This window comes from Ammospiza caudacuta, chromosome 7 (assembly GCF_027887145.1).
Source record: "Ammospiza caudacuta isolate bAmmCau1 chromosome 7, bAmmCau1.pri, whole genome shotgun sequence".
NCBI classification, from domain to species: Eukaryota; Metazoa; Chordata; class Aves; order Passeriformes; family Passerellidae; genus Ammospiza; species Ammospiza caudacuta.
Window position 1 is genome coordinate 46,235,735 of NC_080599.1, and position 21,041 is coordinate 46,256,775.

At 45.3% G+C, this 21,041-nt stretch overlaps 2 protein-coding genes across 6 annotated transcripts in view; one reads left to right on the plus strand and one right to left on the minus strand.

The window, feature by feature from the left end:
• Window positions 1-6,234: 6,234 nt before the first annotated feature.
• Window positions 6,235-17,451, plus strand: USP1 (ubiquitin specific peptidase 1). 3 transcript variants are annotated; one of them, XM_058808448.1, is made up of 9 exons: window positions 6,235-6,335; window positions 6,510-6,703; window positions 7,902-8,025; window positions 8,345-8,452; window positions 8,954-9,114; window positions 9,704-10,416; window positions 11,505-11,675; window positions 12,774-12,975; window positions 16,341-17,451. In XM_058808448.1, exons 2-9 carry the CDS (start codon window positions 6,543-6,545, stop codon window positions 17,047-17,049), a joined length of 2,349 nt encoding a protein of 782 aa, XP_058664431.1. In that variant the 5' UTR covers window positions 6,235-6,335; window positions 6,510-6,542; the 3' UTR covers window positions 17,050-17,451. The 3 variants fall into 3 exon arrangements, with proteins under 3 accessions (XP_058664431.1, XP_058664433.1, XP_058664432.1); XM_058808450.1 differs by lacking the exon at window positions 6,510-6,703; XM_058808449.1 differs by lacking the exon at window positions 6,235-6,335 and having other exon boundaries at window positions 6,463-6,703.
• A 2,861-nt stretch (window positions 17,452-20,312) lies between these two features.
• The window catches only part of DOCK7 (dedicator of cytokinesis 7), a 95,095-nt gene continuing 94,366 nt past the window's right edge, over window positions 20,313-21,041 (minus strand). For all 3 annotated transcript variants that reach the window (XM_058809036.1, XM_058809035.1, XM_058809034.1), the window contains one exon: window positions 20,313-20,819. In XM_058809036.1, coding sequence (XP_058665019.1) covers window positions 20,777-20,819 — 43 coding nt within the window. In that variant the 3' untranslated portion in view covers window positions 20,313-20,776. The remainder of the gene's footprint in view (window positions 20,820-21,041) is intronic.

Sequence of the window (21,041 nt, forward strand, 5' to 3'; positions counted from 1 at the left end):
AAACCACTGGAGAAGAAGGAGAAGAATAAGGTGAAGAAGATGGACCAGCCTCTGCCCTAAAACTTCCTTCGTGCTTTATATATCTATTACTGTATTCTAAACCCCTAAACTCTAAGTTTCCCACCATGTGATGTTGCACACTTCTATTCAAACTGCACACCCACAATCCCAGTTCTGTCATTCCATTCTGGAAGCTTCTCCACTGCCTCAGGTCAATGCAGTGTTCTCCTGGGGGTCAGTGCCTGGCAGCACAGAAATCTGAAATTCTCAGCACCCGGGGCTCCAACACTCACCTGAATCTTAAACCTTTATAACGGTGGCCTCGTGTCCCTAGGTGTGGATGAGGAATTCCAGAATCCCTTCTAGGAATGTGTCAGTGGAGATGCTGCCAGCAGATGGTGCAAGCATGTGCAGGTCGGGCTCTCTCCTTCCTGTGCTTCCAGGAGTGAGTAACAGCTCTGTGCGATGTCATTCCGACCTGAGAACAGAGATGGGGAGGGATTTGGTGTGCATTTTTATTTTGGTTATGGTTTGCAGTGCAGCACTGCCTTCTGATGTGGATTCCAGCCCCTGGTAGCAAACTGCCCCTGCTACCAGAGAAGCTCTGGATCTGTTTTTATATCAAACAGAGCAGCAGACTGTGAGCTGGGGAAGAAAATATGCACAGCCAGGCAAAAACTGGGGAAAACACCCTTAGGATGCAACAGCACCACATACAGAACATCCTCTTTTTTTCCTGCAGCTTTGCTTTCAGAGAGATCTGAGGAGAAATGCTCTGTTTCAGACCTGGCCACAGAAGCCTCTTGCCCTTGGCAGATTTTCAGAACCACACATTTATATCATTATGAACTAATTAATCTACTTTATTTCTACATTATGGGTGCAATTATTGCCATTTTCTGAGATATCACCCATGCATATGTAGCTCTAGGAAGTTCACAGATCACATCCAACTGTGTTTTCTCCTAGGAGGGAGATAAACAGGAGCCAAGGCTGTGCTATCAGTGGCTAAATACCTTGACCTCCAAACCTATAAACTCTCCCACATGGAGGAACTTGTTATGGTTTGTGCTTAGACAAGTTCATGGTTTGTGGCTCAGGCCTCCAAGCTGACATTTGCCTTCTGCAGCTGAAAGTAAAGGAGCTCCTTGCAGGCTGTCCGTGGAGTTTACACAACTGTAGCAATTCCTGATTTATTCTTTCCTGCCTCCCCTAAAATCTGAATCTTTATGGATGCCAGAAAACAGCTGGCCCCAGAGGTCAAGGTTTTGGGCCAGGTTTTACTTGGCAGAGGCTGGAGCTGCTGTAAGGCCCAGGTGGGGATGAGCTGCTCTGTGGCCCAAGCTTGGATCTGACCCCTGACAGAACACAGGGGCTCTGCTGCTGCCTCACCCCCTCAGTCTGACATCAAATTGCCCAAACTCACCCTGTTTTGTTGCCAGAGCCAGGCACAGCCCTGCAGAGGTGCTGCTCTCACAGGGACTGGAGTTCTGCAGTGGCCAAATTGTTCCCACGTGCCCCGAGGCAGCAGCACAGTGAAAGGAAGGGTCATGAAATGATCTGAGATGCTCTCAAAGCAGATGTAGCTCGTCAAGCAGGCATAATTCAGGGATTGGGACGTTCCCAGGCTGCTTGCTGTGGGAAGAGTCAGATTTCCTTTCCTGTGGAGTAAAGCAAGTCAGACAATTTGTTCCTGTTTCTGGCTGTGAAAGGGCACAGAGTCTGCATGAACTGTGGGGATCACCAAACAATAAAATCCCTAAATATTCCTTTCTATTCCTTGTGCCTGAAGCCAGTCCTGTCCTGACATTTTATAGCCAGTATTCTCATTAGTCTGAATGCTTTCTTACCTTTTCTGTGTGGGGACTTTGACCAAGAGTCCCATTCCTCAGGAATAAAATGAGTTTTACCCGGCGTGGGCTGCAGAACTTCCCACCCCGAGGTCCCCGTGTGATCCAAGGCTGCTGAAAGAGCACATTGTGTGCACACAATCTGCACCAAAACTCACAGAATAACTCTAACAATACCAGAGCCCTGACAGATTTATAGGCCTATCATTGATATGGCTGCAGGCTCTGGAAATTGATTTATATGATTCAGCAACAGCCAAAGGTTGGGGAGGTTTTCCCCTGCTGGGAATCGTGCTCTGTACTCCAGGCTGCCTCCAGGACTCCAGCAATCCCATCTCTGGGGAATCTGCTCCTTCCAGGCATTTCATGTGGTTATTTTTGGCTGTGCCTGTGAAGATTTCTGGTCTCCCAGCACAGCTATTTTTGTAACACATGGCTGTGAAGTCCATAGTATTGGACAGAATTTGATTTTGCACATTGGGCCCTATGTAAGGAATCACTGCCTCCTGCACCTGCTCCTCCTTTGGCCTGTGCCTGAAACACTCCTTTGCTGCATGGAGTGAGGCTTCATGAGACAACAGCTCCTTTATGGAGCATGCTAAGCTGCCATCAATATTTAATTAGGTGTTACTGTGGCTTTGGAGAGATACAGAAAAACATAATCCTCATTTCCGTACATTTAAACAGAAAATCTTTTCCTGCTGGGAAAATTTCCCCGTGTTAAGAACTGACAGGGAGCCGTATTTTAAGAGGGGGCATAAAAATCAGAGAGGGTGAGAGGCTGGTGAAGAGGAGATTTGAGGGAGCTGAGGGATGGCAGGTCTGAGATGGAGCTGTGTGGGCGTCTCTGAGGCAGCACAGCTCCATGTCAGGCTGGTGGGTGAAGCTTCTTCCCAAGCAGGGCAGCTCCTGCTTCCTGAAAATAAATCATGGCTTCAGGGGCATTTTGTAATTGTTGCTGTCCTGGCATCCAGGGCTTGGCACTGCCTGGATTCCTCCCTGTGCCCCAAACTTTGGATCCAACAACGACCTGGACTGGGATTGCAGCTGATGAACTCATCAGAGAAAGGTGAGAGGGAAGAAAGAAGAGGCAGAAGTGTGACTGTGTTGCCTAATTAAAAGAAATCAATCAACTGACAGAGCTGCAGCTAAGATTTCACCCCAGTTTTCCATCCAGGCGGCAGAGGGGAAGCTTAAATATCACTCAGAATGTCTCACAATTACATTGGCTTTGTCTCTCAAAGCCAGGGAGAACTAATTTGGAGTGGAAATTAAAAATGACATAATCATGGTTTGGTTAAAATAACGATGATGGGGAATTAGGGAGCAATTTGTGAGTAAGTTAAGGGAGAGAAATTATTTACAGCAGGCTGAGGGTTATATGTAATCAGATGAAATTACCAGCAGAAAAAGTAAAACAGGAAGTTTTCATTTTAATTTTAAAAATCCAGGAAGCAGACCTGACCCTGAGCCCTGCTGGGCTGCACAGCAGCTCAGCTCAGACCTCTTTAAAGGGAGAATTTGGGAATTGTTCCCCACACTGGGAAAAGAGCAGGGAAAGGTGTTCCAAATGAGTGCTGAGTGAGTGTTCTGAGAGGTGTTGGGCTCACCCATGTACTGCTTGTGTAGCAGATGCATTTGTGTATTAAAATAATGATTATACCTATGGAAACTGAGCTGGCTGCTTTATTAGCCAAAAAAAAAGTATCAGAGACCAAAGCCCCATCACCACCATGAGAAATGCTGTGGGCACTTCCAGTCCCTCAAATTTGCTCTGCAAACATCTCCCTTCCCTCCTTCACTCAGTTACTGCCCCTGAAAAGTCAAACCATGAGCCTGGCAATGTCCCCAAGCCTGGCTTTACCCCAGATCTCAGCCTTCTGATGTCACTGATGGCACTCCTAGGCACAGCACACCTGGAGTTCAGCTAACACATGAAATGAGGAATTACCTAATGTGGACTTAGAGTGAGCCTGTAAAACCCTTGGGTATAAACAGTCTTTTCTCCTGTTTGCTGAAGCAGATTGCACAGCACACCTTGGCAGGGCAGGCCCTGGCTGAGGTGAGCAGCAGGGTCAGGGCACCTCTGTATCACACCAGCCCTCAGAGCTTGTTCCAGCCTGGAACCAAACACTCCCAGATTTTCTCATTACAGCCCCAGGTTTTACTGCTCAGAACCTTCCAGCTGCCACCAAAGTGACTCCTCAGCCAATGCCTCAAACCACTGACACCTCAGGTTTGGCTTTTCTATTTTCACACTCTGTGCTGCTTTAGTGTGTGGGGCTGGGCTCACATTCAGGGATGCTGAGCTCTGTGCACAGAGCAGGGAGACAAAACAATTCCTGCTCCAGCTGGGCACCAAGGACAAATGACCCAAATCTCAGCCCCAGAGCACAAACCCCGTGGGCTGGAGAGAGAAAAACAAGCAGGGTGGGACTGCAGGGCTAAAGCTGGAATGGGACAATGAACTGCAAGGTGCAAATGGAGCAGAGCTGATCCCAGGGACAGAGCCCGTGCCCGCTCGTGCATTTTGGGGCCATTTTGGTTCATCTTGGGTGCAGCCCTGGCTGGGCTCTGGTGCTGCCCAAGGTGGGTCCATGGAGGAGATCCTTGGAATCAATCCCTGCTTTATTTTGTGACTCTGCCCAGCCTCTGCTCCAGGGCAGCCTGCACAAGGCATCACCAGCAGCGTCACACAGACTTAATTAATCACTTTATTAATCAGCCAAGCACTTCCAGGACCTTGGGGCACCACCCACCTGGATAAGATTCTTGTCTCACACAAAAGAGCCTCTGTAGTCCTGAGTGTCCATTAACTGCAGGGACCTCAGGCAGTGTTTGCTGAGTGGAGCTAAAGTTCACATGGCAGAGCTGCAGGGGAAATCCATCCATCCATGCTCAATGGGAATGCAGAGTCCCAGCAGCTTCTGGGGAGCTCTGGGGATCCCACAGATCAAGGAAATAAATCAATATATTAATCTTGGGAATATGAAACCTGCATGTGCAGGTACATGTGGATATTTTATCTGTAAGAGAAATGAAAACCTCTGCAGGAGCATGGCCGTGAGTGTTGGAATATACACAGTTGGAATATAACAATTCCTTCCATAATTCATATGAGTATTTAGGGATAGTGTAATAATTAATAATAATTAGCTGTAATTATTAATTTGTGCAGCAGCAAAAAAACCCTGAAAATGTTGCAGGACTGCAAAAAAAAAAAAAGCGATTTTGTGGAGTTCAGTTTGCTTTAGTGCTTAACAGGAGTGCCACGTTCAGGAGAGGCAGCAGCAGCTGGTCCTGGGGAACTTCAGCTTTTGAGTGCTCAAATTTGGGGTAATTCACCCCAAAACCCAGATCTGGGTATTGCTCAGTCAGTTATATAACTAAACCTATAAAAAATCTTACGTGAATAAACTTTCCTGTTAGAAAACCTTTATGTATGAGCAACATGCATCCTTTATGTACAGGCTAAAGGTCCTGCAGGGGCCAGTTTAAAGCGCAGAACGCAGAAATTTACAGCATTTTCCCACATTCCGGACCCCTAAATCGCCAGTTTTGCAGCCCTAACAGCCTCGGTGGTAACTACAATTCCCTGCGGGGTGCACAGCTGTGCCGGTGGGCCCTCAGGGCCGGGCAGCGCTGGGAATTCCCGCAGGGATGTGCGGTTTTTATGGCAAAGCGCGGGAAGGCTCCGCTCTGGGCAATGGGGGGTGCACAGCTGTGCCTGTGGGACATCAGGGCTGGGCAGCGCTGGGAATTCCCGCAGGGATGTGCGGTTTCTATGGAAAATCGCGGGAAGGCTCCGCTCTGGGCAATGGGGGGTGCACAGCTGTGCCGGTGGGCCCTCAGGGCCGGGCAGCGCTGGGAATTCCCGCAGGGATGTGCGGTTTTTATGGCAAAGCGCGGGAAGGCTCCGCTCAGGGCACTGCGGGCAGGGCCCTCAGGGCGTGAGGGGAAACGAAACCGCCGCCTCTGATTGGCCGAGCTGCACAGGGGGCGTGGTCAAAACCGGACCAATCCACCTCCCGCCGGCGGGGGGAGGGGAGGGCTCTCCCCACGCAAATGGTACAGCCCGAACCCGAGCCCTTTGGCCGGGCCGTTACCAGCGCCCGCGCGCGCCCAGGCAGGACCCACAGCGGGCTGCCCGCCGCGCTGCCTGATGCGGCGGCGGCCTCGCGGGGCCGGTGGCGGCGTAGCTCCAGCACCCAGCCGCCGCCGCTCTGTCCGCCGGCTCCCGGCAGACGCCCCGCCGCCGCTCGTCATGGCTTTTACCCGCCGGCCTGCCCCGGCGGGGCGCGCTCGGTTTTCCGGCGTTCTCGCCGGGCGGCCGCCGGCGGGGCGGGGGGGTTGCGGCGCGAGGCGGGGCGCGCGCGGGGCGGGGGGGTCCTCGTCGGCGCGCGGAAAAAAACGCGCCAAGTTCGCTGACGGTGTCCCCGCGGTCTCCATGGCAACGGCGAGCGGGAGCGGGGCCGGCATGTAGCGGTGAGTGAGGGGGAGCGGCCGCACCGCGGCCTCGGGCCCCGCCGGCCGCGGGGAACATGCGGGGGGCGCGGGGGGGCGGCCCGAGCCCGGGGCGGGGGGCGGCGGGTCCGCGCTCGGCCCCCTCGGGGAGTAAATGGCGCCTGGTGTGCGCGTGTGTGTGTGTGTGCGCGCCAGGTGTGAGCGCCCCGGCCGCGCCCCGCAGGAACCATGCCCGGCGTCCTGCCCGGCGACAGCGCCAGGGCCAGCCCCTCCAAGAAGAACAGGCTGTCGCTGAAGCTCTTTCAGAAGAAGGAAGCGAAGCGAGTGCTGGATTTCATCGAGGCGCAGGAAAATGAGCCGAAGGGCGCGGAGTTGCGAGGCGCCGAGATGTGAGTGCCGCGCGGGAGAAGTTGTGAGGCGGCGCCGCGGGCTCGGGCTCATCCATCCTTCATTCCTTCCTTCCCTCCATCCATCCTGCCTTCCTTCCTTCCTTCCTTCCTTCCCCGCTCCTTTCGCTTTCGTGTTCTCGCAGCAGTAACGCGCTGCAGCACGCGCTCCATGCAGTGAATTAACGTGCGCTTTAATTAAATGAATTACCGTGCGCTTTCGTTAAATTAACGTCCGGCGGGCTCGGCGCGCTGAGGCAGCTCACTGCTGGGACCGAGCCTGTGCTGGGAAAGCGGCTCTGCCGCACCGGCATGTTCAGCTGGCACAAACTTCGGCATCGCGTGCTGAAGTTAGTTCTTAAAACATATTTAGTCGCTGTAACCAACTTCTAATAACTCTTCTAAGAAAACAAGTGGTTTTTTCTGCTGCGATTTGCTCTTTGGATATTTTGGATTTTTTCTTTGGGTGTTTAGTTCGCACAAACTTTGAGATCAGTCAAAAAACTTGCTTTGCTTCAAGTCAATATAACTAGTTACTGTGTCACTGAACTATTTATATTAAAATTTAATTTTCTGCAAAATGAGCTTTAATGGCAATATGTAGGATCTTTAATTGTGGAGTTGGCTGTCATTAATTGGGGCTTTTCAGGCCCTGAGCCTGAAATTCATGTCATTACTAGTGAGGGAATCTAAGTGGGGAAAAGAAAATTATGGTGAGTTAGAAATAGTTGGAGGCTTTCCTTTGTGCCATTACAGTGTATTAATCACTTCTATCAGTAATTAATAATAATGATAATTACTGTATAGTGTGTCAGGTTTATTGGTTTCTTTTTTTTTTTAGTTTTTTTTTTTCTGGTTTTATGCTTTGACTTTGCATCCAGAAATTATGTGACTGGAGCAGGGGACAACATGAAAATACATTCTAGGCACATTTTTTCTGCCTTATGAATGAAGAAAGAACATACAAAAGTATCTATATATGAAATTTTTGATCCATTAAATCAGTGTCCTGCTAGTTGATGTGTTGGAACTCGGAGCAGGTTTTCCTCCTGTGTTTTTGGGTGGGTTCTGAGGAGTCAGAGTGAATTCAGACACACTTTTGCAGGGTTTAGATCTGCATTTCTCAGTGCTGAATTCTGAGGTGGGGAGGGATGAAGGAGTGCTTTTTGCAGTGTCTCTTACCCCATTCTCTGTTCCCCAGTGACCAGGTGGTTCCTGCAGCACAGCCCCCCTCCCTTGTCAGCTGTGAGAAAAAAGACAACATGCTGCCTTTTGTGGGCTTGAACAACCTGGGCAACACCTGCTACCTGAACAGTGTCCTGCAGGTGAGGCCACGGCCAGGGGGCTCCAAAAGGGACATTTGGTCCAGCACAAATGGGGAAAATTGGTTTATTCTGGGTGCAGTGAAAAGGGCAGCTCATTACAGCAGGGAAATAAAGATGCTGCTGCAGGAAATGTGTGCCCTGTGGTTGTCCTGATTGGGAAATTCTTCAGTTTCCATACTCAGGGCTCCTCCCTGCTGTGACAAATCCTGGATCTTTGTGTGCCTGGGGAGGTGTGGGCTGTGTGGATTATAAATGTGCATTTATGTGTGGAATAACTTCTTATTCTAGTTATTCTCATGTTTTCAACTGTTGCTTTCAGGTATTATATTTTTGTCCTGGTTTTAAAACTGGAGTAAAACATTTATATAACATCATTTCAAAGAAAAGAGAATCTTCAAAGGATGAAGGAGAGCAAAAGGCAGAAAAGGTAACAAATCCCCACGTGTTCTTTGTTTGTAACCTTGCAAGCCAGGCTGTCATGAATGCAAGGAAAATTGAAAAAAAAGAACTGATTTCGGTTCTTAAAAGCTTTTCAGCACTGTTTTTTGCACTGTTGCTTCAGTTGAAGATGTATTTAAGTTGTTTTGAACTTTAGCTCAAGTTTTAAAGTCTAACAGAAGAAATTTGAGGAATATATCTGACCATGCTTCTGACACAAAGATAATTACGAAACAGTGCTTGGTGCTGAGGGAAATGAGAGTTTGGGCAAGGATGGTTTGGGATTTTAAACCAATGGCTAATTGGGCTTTTTTGTTTGTTTCCTCCTTGAAAAAAAACCAAAGTACTGTCTGAAACCCACCTGCCTCCCATAGCAGACAAAAAATTCAGCCAAATATACAAAACCAAGGGAGGGGAGAGAGAAAAATGTTAATTTGTGACCAATGTACCTGTTGCAAGTGTTGTTATTCCTTTTACATTGTCATTGCAGGGAGGTTGTAAAGAAGATCCCTTGGCAAGTTATGAACTCATCTGCAGTTTGCACTCCTTGATCCTTTCAGTTGAGCAGCTTCAAGCCAGTTTTCTGCTGAACCCAGAGAAATACACGGATGAATTGGCCACGCAGCCCCGGAGGCTGCTGAACACCCTCAGGTACAAATCCCCCCAAATGCTGCCAGAATTCTGACCTGACATTTCCAGGCTATTGCATTCCCCAGCTTTAGAGGCTGGTGCAAGGTGGATGGCCTTCAATTTGGGGTGGCCTTGCAGGCAGCAAGATTTGTGTGCTTATTGTTGGCACCATGGTGCTAGAAATTTGAAAATAATTTGTAAGACTGTGATGCAGAAGGGGTTTAAAACAGTGCTTAGGTACAGAAGTGTTATTAAATTACAGAGAGGTTTGGCTTGGAAGGGACCTTAAAGCCATGGGCTGGGACACTTCCCACAGTCCCAGGGTGCTCCAAGCCCTGTCCAGCCTGGCCTGGGACACTTCAGCGATGGGCAGGATCCCCTTGGAGCTGAGGAGCTCCACTCTGGGTGTGTGTGAATCCTTAGGGCAGATCCTTCCCCCAGCTCTGTGACAGAGGGGACACCTGATCCTCCATGACTTCTAAATCCCTGATTTCAGTCTCCAATCACATTCCCCAGTTAGCAGAGGATACCAAACCCGATTTCAGTCTCCAATCACATTCCCCAGTTAGCAGAGGATACCAACCCTCCTTTTTGCTCCTTTCTTTCACAGAGAGCTGAACCCCATGTACGAAGGGTACCTGCAGCACGATGCCCAGGAGGTGCTGCAGTGTATCCTGGGCAACATCCAGGAAACCTGCCAGCTGCTGAAGAAGGAAGAGCTGAACAAACTGCCTGTGGAAGAGCCTGCAGCTAAACTGGAGGAGAAACCCAGCCAAAACTCTGAGAGCAATGGGGGTGTGAGCCCTGCTGAGGAGGAGGATCCCAGCCCGGGCAGCCACAGCGGAGACGCGGCCAAGGAGAAGCTGCTCAAGGGAAATGGGAAAAGGAAAAGCGACGCCGAGGGCGGCAACGCCAAGAAAAAATCCAAAGTATCAAAAGAGCAAATTGCAGCAGAAGAAAATCAAAGACAAACCAGGTCCAAGAGGAAAGCCACGGGAGAAAAGATGGAAAACCAAACGGATGCCATCGCCAAGTGCTCCGGGGAGAGCGAGAGCGCCAAGCCCACGCAGAAAAAGTCGCGCCTTAGGTTAAACTGGTTAAAATCCTCCTGCAAACAGCCCAGTATTCTGTCCAAATTTTACAGTCTAGGAAAGTTAACTACAAACTTGGGATCCAAAGAGCCAGGGAAAGAATATGACTGTGAGTTCGAAGAGTCAGCTGTCAAGTGTGAAAATGGTGACAGTAAAGAAGAATATCATGAACCAGCGTCTCCTGTGGAAAGCCATCATGGAAAAGGAACTGAAAAAGAACCAAAAAAGGAAGGTTGGTGCACAAGTGGATGGGCTTAAAATTAGTAGGATTAAGAAAGTACAATGCGTGGGAAGTCAGCCTTCAAACTGCACAGCCTGCAGAGCTCTAAACACAAAATTAGGTTTTTCAGGAATTGAAGATAATTTTTAGGAAAGAGAATTTATTTTTATAGGTGTTTGTAATTTTTTTTTCTTTTAGAACTTGACCTGTTTAGCTTAGATCTCGAGGCATTTCTCTTAACATTCTGTAATTGTTGTACAATATGTATAAAAAAGGCTGAATATTACCAGGTTTGTATTTACCACTAATTTTTGTCATCCATAGAGAGAGCAAGTGGATTTGAGATGTAAGGGGATATTTCTGGCAGGAGCAAACAGAACCAAACACCACTAACTATGGTTTTACACACTGTCTCTTAATCTTTCCATATTCCCAACCTTCCCAAGAACCAAGAAGGATTCAGGATGTATTAAAGATCTAATCTATTTAGATCTAATAGATACCAATTAGAAATGCTAATTGGCTGGCAGGTCTGGATTTTGTTTGTGTCAATGAAACACAAGATACATGTTGAGGGAAGGGCCTCAGTATGAATCCAGTACTTAATAATTTGGGACTTTCCACCCACCATTTTTTTATAAAAAATTGAAGGAATGAAGAGTCTTTTGAGTTCTACATTTCTTCAGCAAATCTGGCCAAAACTGGCCAGTAAATTTAGGAAGGAGGAGAGACTGAGAATGAACAGAAACCAGGCAAACCCAGTGTGGTGCTCCTTGAGGAGCTCAGCAGTCCATGCTGAGGCATCAAAGCATTGATGACAACCAAAATTCCAGAATGTGACACTGTCACACTTCAAGCACAAAACAAGAACCCAATTTAGAACAGAAATTAAAGTTTGAGATCCAAGAGACAGAGGGTCCTTATTTACTTACAAGCAGATGACACCATGAAAACTGTTGGTGATTTGTTCTGCTTTTGAATTCCTGTCTGAGCTCCCTAATGTCACGGTGTAACAGGGATTTTGTGAGGATAAGCAGGCTCTGAAGGGTCTCTGGAGTGAAGTGGCCCTTGCTCAGGGATGTGCCATGTGCTCTCTGCAGGTACAGAGCTGGCTGTCTTTGAGCTGGTGGAGAAACTCTTCCAGGGCCAGTTAGTGCTGAGGACCCGCTGCTTGGAGTGCGAGTGCTTCACGGAAAGGAGGGAGGATTTTCAGGACATCAGTGTGCCAGTGCAAGAAGATGAGCTTTCTAAAAGTGAAGAGAGTTCTGAAAGTAAGTAATTCCCTCCAAAAAAAAGGGTTGTGAGGTGTGTTCCTGCCTCTGCCAGCCATGGGGAAGGACAGTGCTGCAGTTGGAAGGAGCACGGCTCCTGTTTGTGCTGGCTAAAATTAGAGGCTGTTATCTCCTGTACTGATTAACTTTAGACTTTGGAAACATGGTGCTGATAATGTTGGCAGATCCAGATAATATTCAAATTGTTCCAGATCTTAACACATAGCTTGGACTGCCTACAATCTGTCACTTAGGCACCTGCTTTCCTACTTATGAGTAGGTATTTCCTTCGATTTGAGTCTTCTTTTTTCTTCCTGAATAAGAAATTTTGCTTTTTCCTCTTTTTATAAGAAATATTTACATTTTTTTCTTAGAAATAAAAGAAACAAGAATCCAGCTTTTTTTTTCCTCAGTTACTAAAAAAAAAATTTTAGTATTTTAGATTGTTGTTATTTTAATAACAGTCGTATTATGTTTGTAAATGTTAGTCATGTGGTCTCTTTCACAAATTTTATTGATCTATATGCAGTTTTTTAGCTATTTTCAAAAGGAAGCGTGCCAAAAACACATCTTGAAATTGAGGATTTTAAGGGAATTAATTTTAGTTGCCACTGACTTAATTTGGAGCAGCTTTTCCTGATTTTGCTCCCCATTTTGCTGAAGGATTCAAAGGAAAATGTGTGGGGTGGTGTTCGTATGTGAAGTGATCCTGTCAGCAGTGTGAGGGTGGCAGGGGAGGCAAAATGCAAGAAGTGAGAGGGAACTTTCTGGTTATTTTGGGGATTTGCCTTAATAAGTGAAATTCTGGTCTCATCCAAGCTCTCCATTTCCAGACATGGCAACAAAATTGTGTGAAAGGAGCTTTGGGAAAATCCTAATTTTGAGTAATGACATCCATTAAGGGATGTTTTCATCCCATCCTGAAATGCTCCAAAGATGGGAATACATCACATATTTCACACATACTGAGTGTTCTTTGCACTGTTGCAGGTTTGGAGTGGTCTGAACTTGGCATACTTTGTTTTGTTGCTCTTCTGGCGGGATGAGTTGGAAATGTAAATATTGGCATATCCCTGAATACAGTGATTTCTTTTCTAGTTTCTCCAGAGCCAAAAACAGAAATGAAGACTCTGAAATGGGCAATTTCCCAGTTTGCCTCAGTGGAGAGGATTGTGGGAGAGGACAAATATTTCTGTGAGAACTGCCACCACTACACGGAAGCGGAGCGCAGCCTCCTGTTCGATAAAATGCCCGAAGTGATCACGATTCACTTGAAGTGCTTTGCTGCCAGTGGCCTGGAGTGAGTATGCACTGCTTGTCTTACCAAACAGGGTCCTGCAGCAAGGGAGGTCTCACCCCCAGAGCTGGAAATGCTTTGGAGTGTTTCCAGAAGATTCCCAGATTGGAATTAAATTGCTGGGATGAAGCCCCCAATGCCATAAAGGCTTTGTGTTGTTCCAGGTAGTGGCAGAAATTACTTCCAGAAAAATTGACTTTCAGGAGACTCCTTAACAAAAATTTTCTAGCTCTACTCTTAGAACCTGGTATTTCTTAAAACTTTATTTTAAATATCCTCCTATTTAAGGAGATAGTTGAGTTTTAAGTAAATAAACTCTGAGTTCAGAGGCAGCTTTAACTGCTTTACCAGAACAAGTAATGAGAACAAACCTGCATTTTATGGTCTGATGTTGTCTCTGCCTGAATGTGAGTATTAAAAAGATGAATGTTAGTGGGGGAAAAAAATATAATCAGGAGTTAACACACTTTAAAGAGCCAACAGTCGTTACCCCAAAATTGACCAATTCCTTTAAGCAGACTTTGGTCTTGACCTGAATGTAAACACTGAAATTTTTGGGGAAAAAATAATCAGGTAAACATTTTAAAGAGCTAATATTTAAAAAAAAATCATCAATTACTTCATAAACACAATAGTATCAGCATCATTGATATTCAATTACAGAGCAATCAGTTTGGTACTGTAATTGTAGCAATCCTTATATTTTGAAAGAAGTTGTGGGAGTGTTCCTTATCTTTTTTTTTTAATACTTAAGAATGTAGGGATTTTCTTTGGGATGATAGGAAACAAAGAAAAATCCATACCCTGCAGCACTGTACAGGAATAACTGTCTCTGCACTGTCTTTCCATACAAGTCCAGAATTATAACATACAAAATTGTCTTTTCATTGATCTCCACATATTTACTTAAATACTGATTTGTATATACTGACTTAGAGCTGCACACTAAAAAATCATCACAGTTGAGTGAAAAACATGAAAATTATCTTCCATTTGCTCCTGTATTTCCTGTTTCTGTGAGGAAGGACCTGCAGTTAACCAGTCCTCTCCTGCCTCACTCACCTCTTCTGCCCTGGCCAGCTTCAGCTCCTTGCTCCAAAACACTCAGACCAATTTCCAGGTCAGAGTGAATCCAGTCTCTTGTGGTTTTCCTCCTGTGTCCTCTCAGTCCTTCCATAAATTTTCTGCCAAGGGCTACCAGTCAGTGATTAAGAAGTCAGAGTGGAAAACCTGACAGAGAAACCTGTGATGAAGCTGAAGCTCTTTAGAAGAGTTTCTTGACTTTTGGGTTGGATGTTTTCTCTTGGGCAAAACCCTGTCATTGCTGAAAAAACAAACTTCTACTGGCTTTAAGCAAAAAAAAAAAAAAATTAAGATAAGAATCTTCAGACAACTTCTAGCTCCCACAAAAATCTGGGAATCTGGTCTGCTCAGTTTTGCTCTACTGAGTTCTCTGGTGACTGAGTTGTAAATAAATGAGAAATTAAGGGTACTGTAAATATTTGCAGTTAATAGGGATTTTATTCATCTTTTCTAGATGCTGCTTTGCAAAGTGTTCTGTTTTAAAATAAAGCAGCCAGTGTGAAAATCTCCTTGCCTGGGGAGGAGTCATTCTCTTTGGCAAGTGTGTGTGTGGGGAAAAATTCCAGGCCATGTGTGAGCAGGCTGTGAAGCTGTTTAGGAGGAATTTGTTAACTGGTAACATGTAATTAAGCATTTCCACTATAGAAGTTTAACAATCTGTGAGAAAATCAGCTTTTTGTCTCGTGAAATTCAGTGCAGTGGGTAAAATGTCACTAATTTATGGTCTCCAAAGATGTGGCTGCAGAAATCAGGTTTGATGTGTTTGAAGTGCATCAGTCAGAGCAGGCAGAGTACTTGGCATGCAATTTTTCTGTCTTCAGATTCTTATCATTAAGAAGAACAAAAATCTAATAGGAAAAGATTTCCTCTCTTATTTCCTCCTCTCCAAATCTTTCTGATGCTGGATTCATTGAGAAGAAAGGTAGAGCCTGTTTTTTCCTGTTTTCTGTGAATTTGATTGTCCCAGTGTGCTTGAGTGGAACTGGATTTGCAATCCAGGGTATCAGCCAGCAGTTCTGTGTTTCTTGATTCTCTTCTGAATATCTCTATTTCTGGCTGCTGCTAATAGGGATTTTCAGAAGATTTATTAGTTCTGGTTCTGTGCTCTTCTGTGTTCTTTTTGGTGGAGTGAAATGTGATGGTGAGAGAGGTCTGCAGTGAGGTTTCACTGAACTGGAGTGACTGAGGATCTGTGTGTGTCACTGTGTTTATTTCTGTGTCTCAGGGTTCATGCTCTGAACAGGAGTGAAGCAGAACCAAAATTAAATCCAGAAAAACAATAATCATAGCTGCAGTTATGCCATGGCTGCAGTTTCCTTGGATTTAAGTTATTTTTTCCTATGATAAGAGCAGTGAGCTCTTGGAAACCTCAGTTTTACAGGCCTTGTCTGTACTCCCCAGTATTTTTCCCTGCAACACCCTCACAGTTGAGTAAGACTTTGAGTCATCCCTGGAATTTATTAGGACATCACAGCCTATTGTTAAATAAAGGGGTTAATTGATCTGGGCTGATGCAATGTGCAAGTCATCAGGAGCAGGATCAGTCAAGGAGGCTGATGCACAGTGAAATCCCAACACTGACTTTCTCTTCAAACTCTATACAAGATCCTTATAAAGGATTTTTTTCCCCTCCTGGTAAACTTGTGTGCTGTGAACAAAATACTGAATATTTATGGAATACTAGAGGCTTTTCCAAAGTAAATTAGCCACAGAATTGTTTGAAAAATTAGAATAGCTAGTGAACATTCCCAGGTGAGCACCACTGGCACAGCTACAGTGCACTGAGGGGAGCTGAGGAAAATTAGTCACCATCTCTGAGTGATATTAAAGCTACTTGAAAGTAAAATAAGTAATGCTTTATTTAGTAAATGACTCTTTCAGGAGGAGAAAAAAACAAACCCAACCCTGCTGTTGAAAAGGTTTTTGGTTTGTTTTGAACAGGATCGTGAGAGAGAGAAGGGGGTGTTTGTGCAGAAATAGGAGCAGGAGTGATAACAATCAGCTGAACCTGTATCATCATTATCTTTAGCTGATACTTTAGAAAAATGGGATCTCAGAAATAGTTAAAATTTACAGTTTCTGGGCTGTAAGATTTAACATAACAGTCATAAAAATGCCTTTCCTGACCTGGGATGCTTGGGATGCTGGTGCTGGGCCGGGACAGCAGGGAGCAGTTCCCACCATCCATGTCCTTGAGGAGCAAGGCTGTGGCTGCAGCTCTGGGCCCCTGCAGTGGTGTGTGGGAGGTGCTGTGGCAGCAGGTGTAAGCCCTGTGTCCTCGGCAGGTTTGACTGCTACGGGGGCCTGTCCAAGATCAACACGCCGCTGCTGACGCCGCTGCGGCTGTCCCTGGAGGAGTGGAGCACGCGGCCCACCAACGACACCTACGGGCTCTTCGCCGTGGTCATGCACAGCGGCATCACCATCAGCAGCGGCCACTACACGGCCTCGGTGAAGGTGACGGACCTGCAGAGCCTGGAGCTGGACAGGGGCACCTTCCTGCCCGAGCCGGCCTACGCCGCGCTCAAGCCGGAGCCGCTGACCGAGGAGGAGGCGCGCGCCGTGGCCGAGGACTACGACGACGGCGAGGTTTCCTTCAGGCTCAAGGTGCTGGGCAAGAAGAACGTGGAGGCCGTGGGGCTGCTGGGGGGGCAGAAGAGCAAGGCTGACTGCGAGCTGTGTGCCAGCAAACAGCCCAACCCCGAGAAGCTGCCGAGCGCGGCGCCCGAGCTGCGCGCCGAGCCCAGCGCCGAGCCCCGGGCCCGGCAGGGCGAGCCCCCGGCGCTGGCGGCCAACGGACTGGAGAACAAAGCCCTGGAGAACAAAGCTCTCTACGTGCTCCAGAGCCTCAAGGAGTACGAGGGCAAGTGGCTGCTCTTCGACGACTCCGAAGTGAAGGTCACAGAGGAAAAGGACTTCCTGAATTCTCTTTCTCCGACGTCGTCATCCACATCGACTCCTTACCTACTGTTTTATAAGAAAATTGTAGAGTGATGCTGTACTTGGACTGTAAATATTTGGGATTTGCATACACCTCTGGCTCTGATTTGCATCCAAGCTACCTGGAAGCAACGGCTGTTTGTTTTTTGAAGCTACTGATTCTTCATCTTTCTGGTCTTTTTTTCCTTCGGTGTCCAGTGGCTCGAATTAACAAAACGTGACATAGGACTTGACTCACACTGTAACTTTTCTGCTGGAAAATAGTGCTCTGACCTTTTAGAAATACCAGTTTGTATAGATTCTAAACGATGCCTACAGCACCCAGTAGTGGTTTTAATGCAGCTCTAGGTCTCAGACATGCCTGTTGTATTATTAGCTTTTTTTTTTCCCTTTTTACTCCTTTTTTTTTCTGTTTTTTTTTTTCTTTCCTTTTTTCCCCCGTTTTTGTTTGGTTTTTGGTTGTTTTTTTTTTTTTTTTTTTTAAATAAAAGTTATTTGTATTAATACCCTGGAGTAAATGTATATTAACTAGCAAATTTCATCAGAAGTTGTGTATTTTTGTAACTTGGGAAGTAACATTTCATATTTAGTCTTTGGGTAATGGACGTGGTTTATTCTCCTGCTCCCATTTTTTCCTGCTCCTTGCAACTTGAAGCACAAGGAAAAGTCTGGGAACCTTGTCCAGAGCATTGGGGGGAACTGAATTCATGCAAGTGTTTGGTCTAATTTGCATCTTGGTGCATAGGTGTTAATGAGCAAAGTGTAAATAGGTGTGATTAATACTTCAAGGGCAGAGTGTAGTGTAATTAAAATAATTTTGTACTTTGAAGAGTGAAGCCCTCAAATCTGCATCTCTGTTTGGGGTGTTTGGGAGCTTAGTGGTGACCTTCTAACTGAAGTTAATTTGTACCTGGAGCTCACTGAGACTGGGGGGAAAGGAGAGCATTTGGCTTTGATGCTTTGTTAAGAATGTACATATGAAATAAAAAAGTTATGATCCGCATCTGAGACAAGCAGAGCAGCCTGTTGTGTTTGGAGAGGGGAAAGCAGAAAGGGAAAGGACTTTGGGAACAGTTACAAAAAGGGAAATTATCTTAAAGAATTAAAGTGCTTCTAGAATACATTCTGTGGTTTTAGCTGGTTCTTGGACAGTACCTCCTAATTTGAAGGTACTTTCTGACTACAGTTGTGAGGATAAGGGGAAACATTGAAAAACCATTAATATTTGCACTAAATAGCAGAGATGAAAATCCCAAACTGTCTGTCAGAGAATTGAAGGTGACTCCTATAATCTGTTTATAATCTGTTAATTAAGATCTTAACAAATCTGACTCAAAAAAGGGGGATTGTTCAGTCTGTCCCAGGGTGGATGCAATGACATCAAGTGTCACTGCAAAGCCCTGGATATATTTCACCTTTTTCCACTACAAATTAATTTATTTACAGGAAGACCCCTAAAAACCTCTGCCTAGTTAATTCTGCAATACTTAATTTTTACTGTCTTTTATTATAATGTTGTATAAACATGGAGGTAACTCAGGAAAAATCTCTTTTAGTGTATTTTCCATGTTAGGTTTGACCTCTCATTGTTGTACAGGCCTTGATTTTGCAGCATAAAATAATCTGCAATGACAAAATACACCTTCCCTTTTCCAAAGCATTGCACCATAATAATAAATCATTTCAGAGTCTAAACCAAGAAAAAGCTACATTACAAAAATATCAGTAATCTTACCTTGCAAGGGCAGCCAAACCCCATTACAGAATGCAATTTTTTAGGATTTGCTGAATTTCAGCCTGCAAATGAAAGTTTATTTTTCCACACCTGGTGCAAGACTTTATCTTTTTCACTCAACTGCAGCATCAGGAATGTTGCAAGGAAACAAAATAACCACTATTTACACCAAAATAGGATGTCAGGAAGACCCAGCTGCCTTCCATCATCCCAGCACAGCCTGGGAGGAGATTCTTTGTGGCAGCTGAAGAGAAAACAGCCTCAGCCAGAAGATGCTGAATGCAAACCCCTCCTCTGGCACAGGGAGAGGGACTGGGGGTGGATTTTTGGGATATTCACTCAAGCACCACTTGCCACCCCCGAACTTGTTGCTTGTAACTCCTGTCCTGGAACAGGACTGCTGTAGATTAAAGTTTCATCCTTTGGTGGCTCCTGGGATTTGTCTGCACTGTGTAAATATTTTTAATGCCTCTTCCTGTAAATCTCTTCCAAAGCCCTTCCCTCCTTCCTTCATATTTTCCATTCTGAGATTCCCTGACTCCTGTAGCACCTCCAAGGCCTTGTCAGCACCCGTGGGCTTTGCAAGAGCCTTGGAATATCCATGGAAAGTTTGGAATTTTCCTTCTGCAGGGAACTCCACGCAGGTGTGACACAACAAATTCAGGATTATTCTGTTCCAGGGAACATTGCAGAGCCTGGCACACAAAGCACCCCCCTGTGCAGCTGCTGGGATAACAGAGCATGGGAGAAGTCTCCAATAACCTAAAAATTAATTATCAAGAAGGAAAAAAAAAGACATTCCCCACCCTAAACTTCAGTGCTGCTGCAGAAGGGGGCACTTCATGTATAAACCCATTTTTCCTTCTATTTTTTATATATATATAAAGAGTATGTTTATACTCTCTCTCTCTATATAAAATTCAGGTTTTGTGTGTATATCTGGTTTTTTATGCATATTTAAGTATTTATGGACAGAGAACAAATGTGTTTAATCACACACCACCTCTTCCAGGGGACTTTATCCACCACAGAGAGGAAAACTATTAAGGACAAGATTTAGGAGTTGTGGACTCAGCTCCAAATCTGATGTTTCCTCAAAGTGCAGTGTTAGACCCCTAAGTATCTTCTGTAAAACTTAAACAGCAATGCAAAGAATGCTTTGTATCCTTTTAAACTGTGATACCATTTTAGGTTTTTTTGCCCTAAATAAGGCTATAATTAAAAAATTACATAAAATGAGTTTAGTTGCATGGACACTGCTAATCCCAGGGGTGAGGAGATGCTGGCACCTCCCAGCTGGTGGAGATGTCCATGACCACACACAAGTGAAGCTGAAACCTCCCCTGCTGGCCTGAAGGAGGTGAGGGGGTACCAAGCTGTGCCTCCATCTGCTGCTGGCTACAGGTGGAATTATTGGGTTTTTTTTTGTTTGCAGCAAAAGAACAGGGATAATAAACAATCAGCACTCTGTTAATTAATGTTACCATGACTTACCTTGCTCTGAACCTTTTCCCCAAGGATGCTGAGCCCTGAAGTCCAATGCACAGGGAATTAAAGTGTAAACATTCACATATTTAATAGTACCATCAAAATAACCATCAGCATCATCACTACATTAAAAACTTCCAAAATGCATTTGCGTATGGTCCTAATATAAATTAAATATAGGAACTAAAAGTAAAATAAATTTAACATTAGGTAATGCTATAAATAAAGGTAAATGCGTTTAGTGTACCTTTGAGTCATAAAAATGCCTTAAAAAACAGGGAAGTTTACAGCTCATCACCAATACTCTGGATACCACTGCCATGATGTTTTTTTTTTTCTTTTCAAACATTGAGAAGTCTACATTTGACATTTCAGAATGATTTTTTGGCCACTGAACACTTTGATGGAGGAAGAGGTGTGTGGGATGTCCAGGATGAAGTCCAAGTTTTATTTCACAATAAAACTTCTTTGATTCCCAGCGCTGATAACAAGGCTCTTTTTCTTTTCAAAACCTTAATTTTTTAAGTGCTTTTTTTATTATTTTGGTTTTTAACTCGTTTAGATTTCCATTTTGCGAAGGCTCATCCTGCTGAAGGAGTCTCTGAGGGAGAGAAAATACAATGATGAGCTCAGATTTTCCATGGTGAAATAAGAAGCCTCACCAGATGAATGACTCTGAATTGATTTCCAGTATTTCCTAGAGCTGGTTACAACAAAAATTAAATCCACTGGCATTAAAACTCGTTGCTTTTCCAAGGATTTGGGTTTGGGTTTGTATCATCCAGAGCACTGACAGAAAGTTTAATTCCTGTGTACACACAGA

What these genes read in the sequence shown, in the direction of transcription:
- USP1 (XM_058808448.1), top strand. Translation starts at nt 6,543, where the DNA reads ATGCCCGGCGTCCTGCCCGGCGACAGCGCCAGGGCCAGCCCCTCCAAG. An exon ending in AAAAGAACCAAAAAAGGAAG is followed by an intron (nt 10,417 to 11,504) that starts GTTGGTGCACAA and finishes TGCTCTCTGCAG; the next exon opens with GTACAGAGCTGGCTGTCTTT. An exon ending in AAGTGAAGAGAGTTCTGAAA is followed by an intron (nt 11,676 to 12,773) that starts GTAAGTAATTCC and finishes TTTCTTTTCTAG; the next exon opens with TTTCTCCAGAGCCAAAAACA.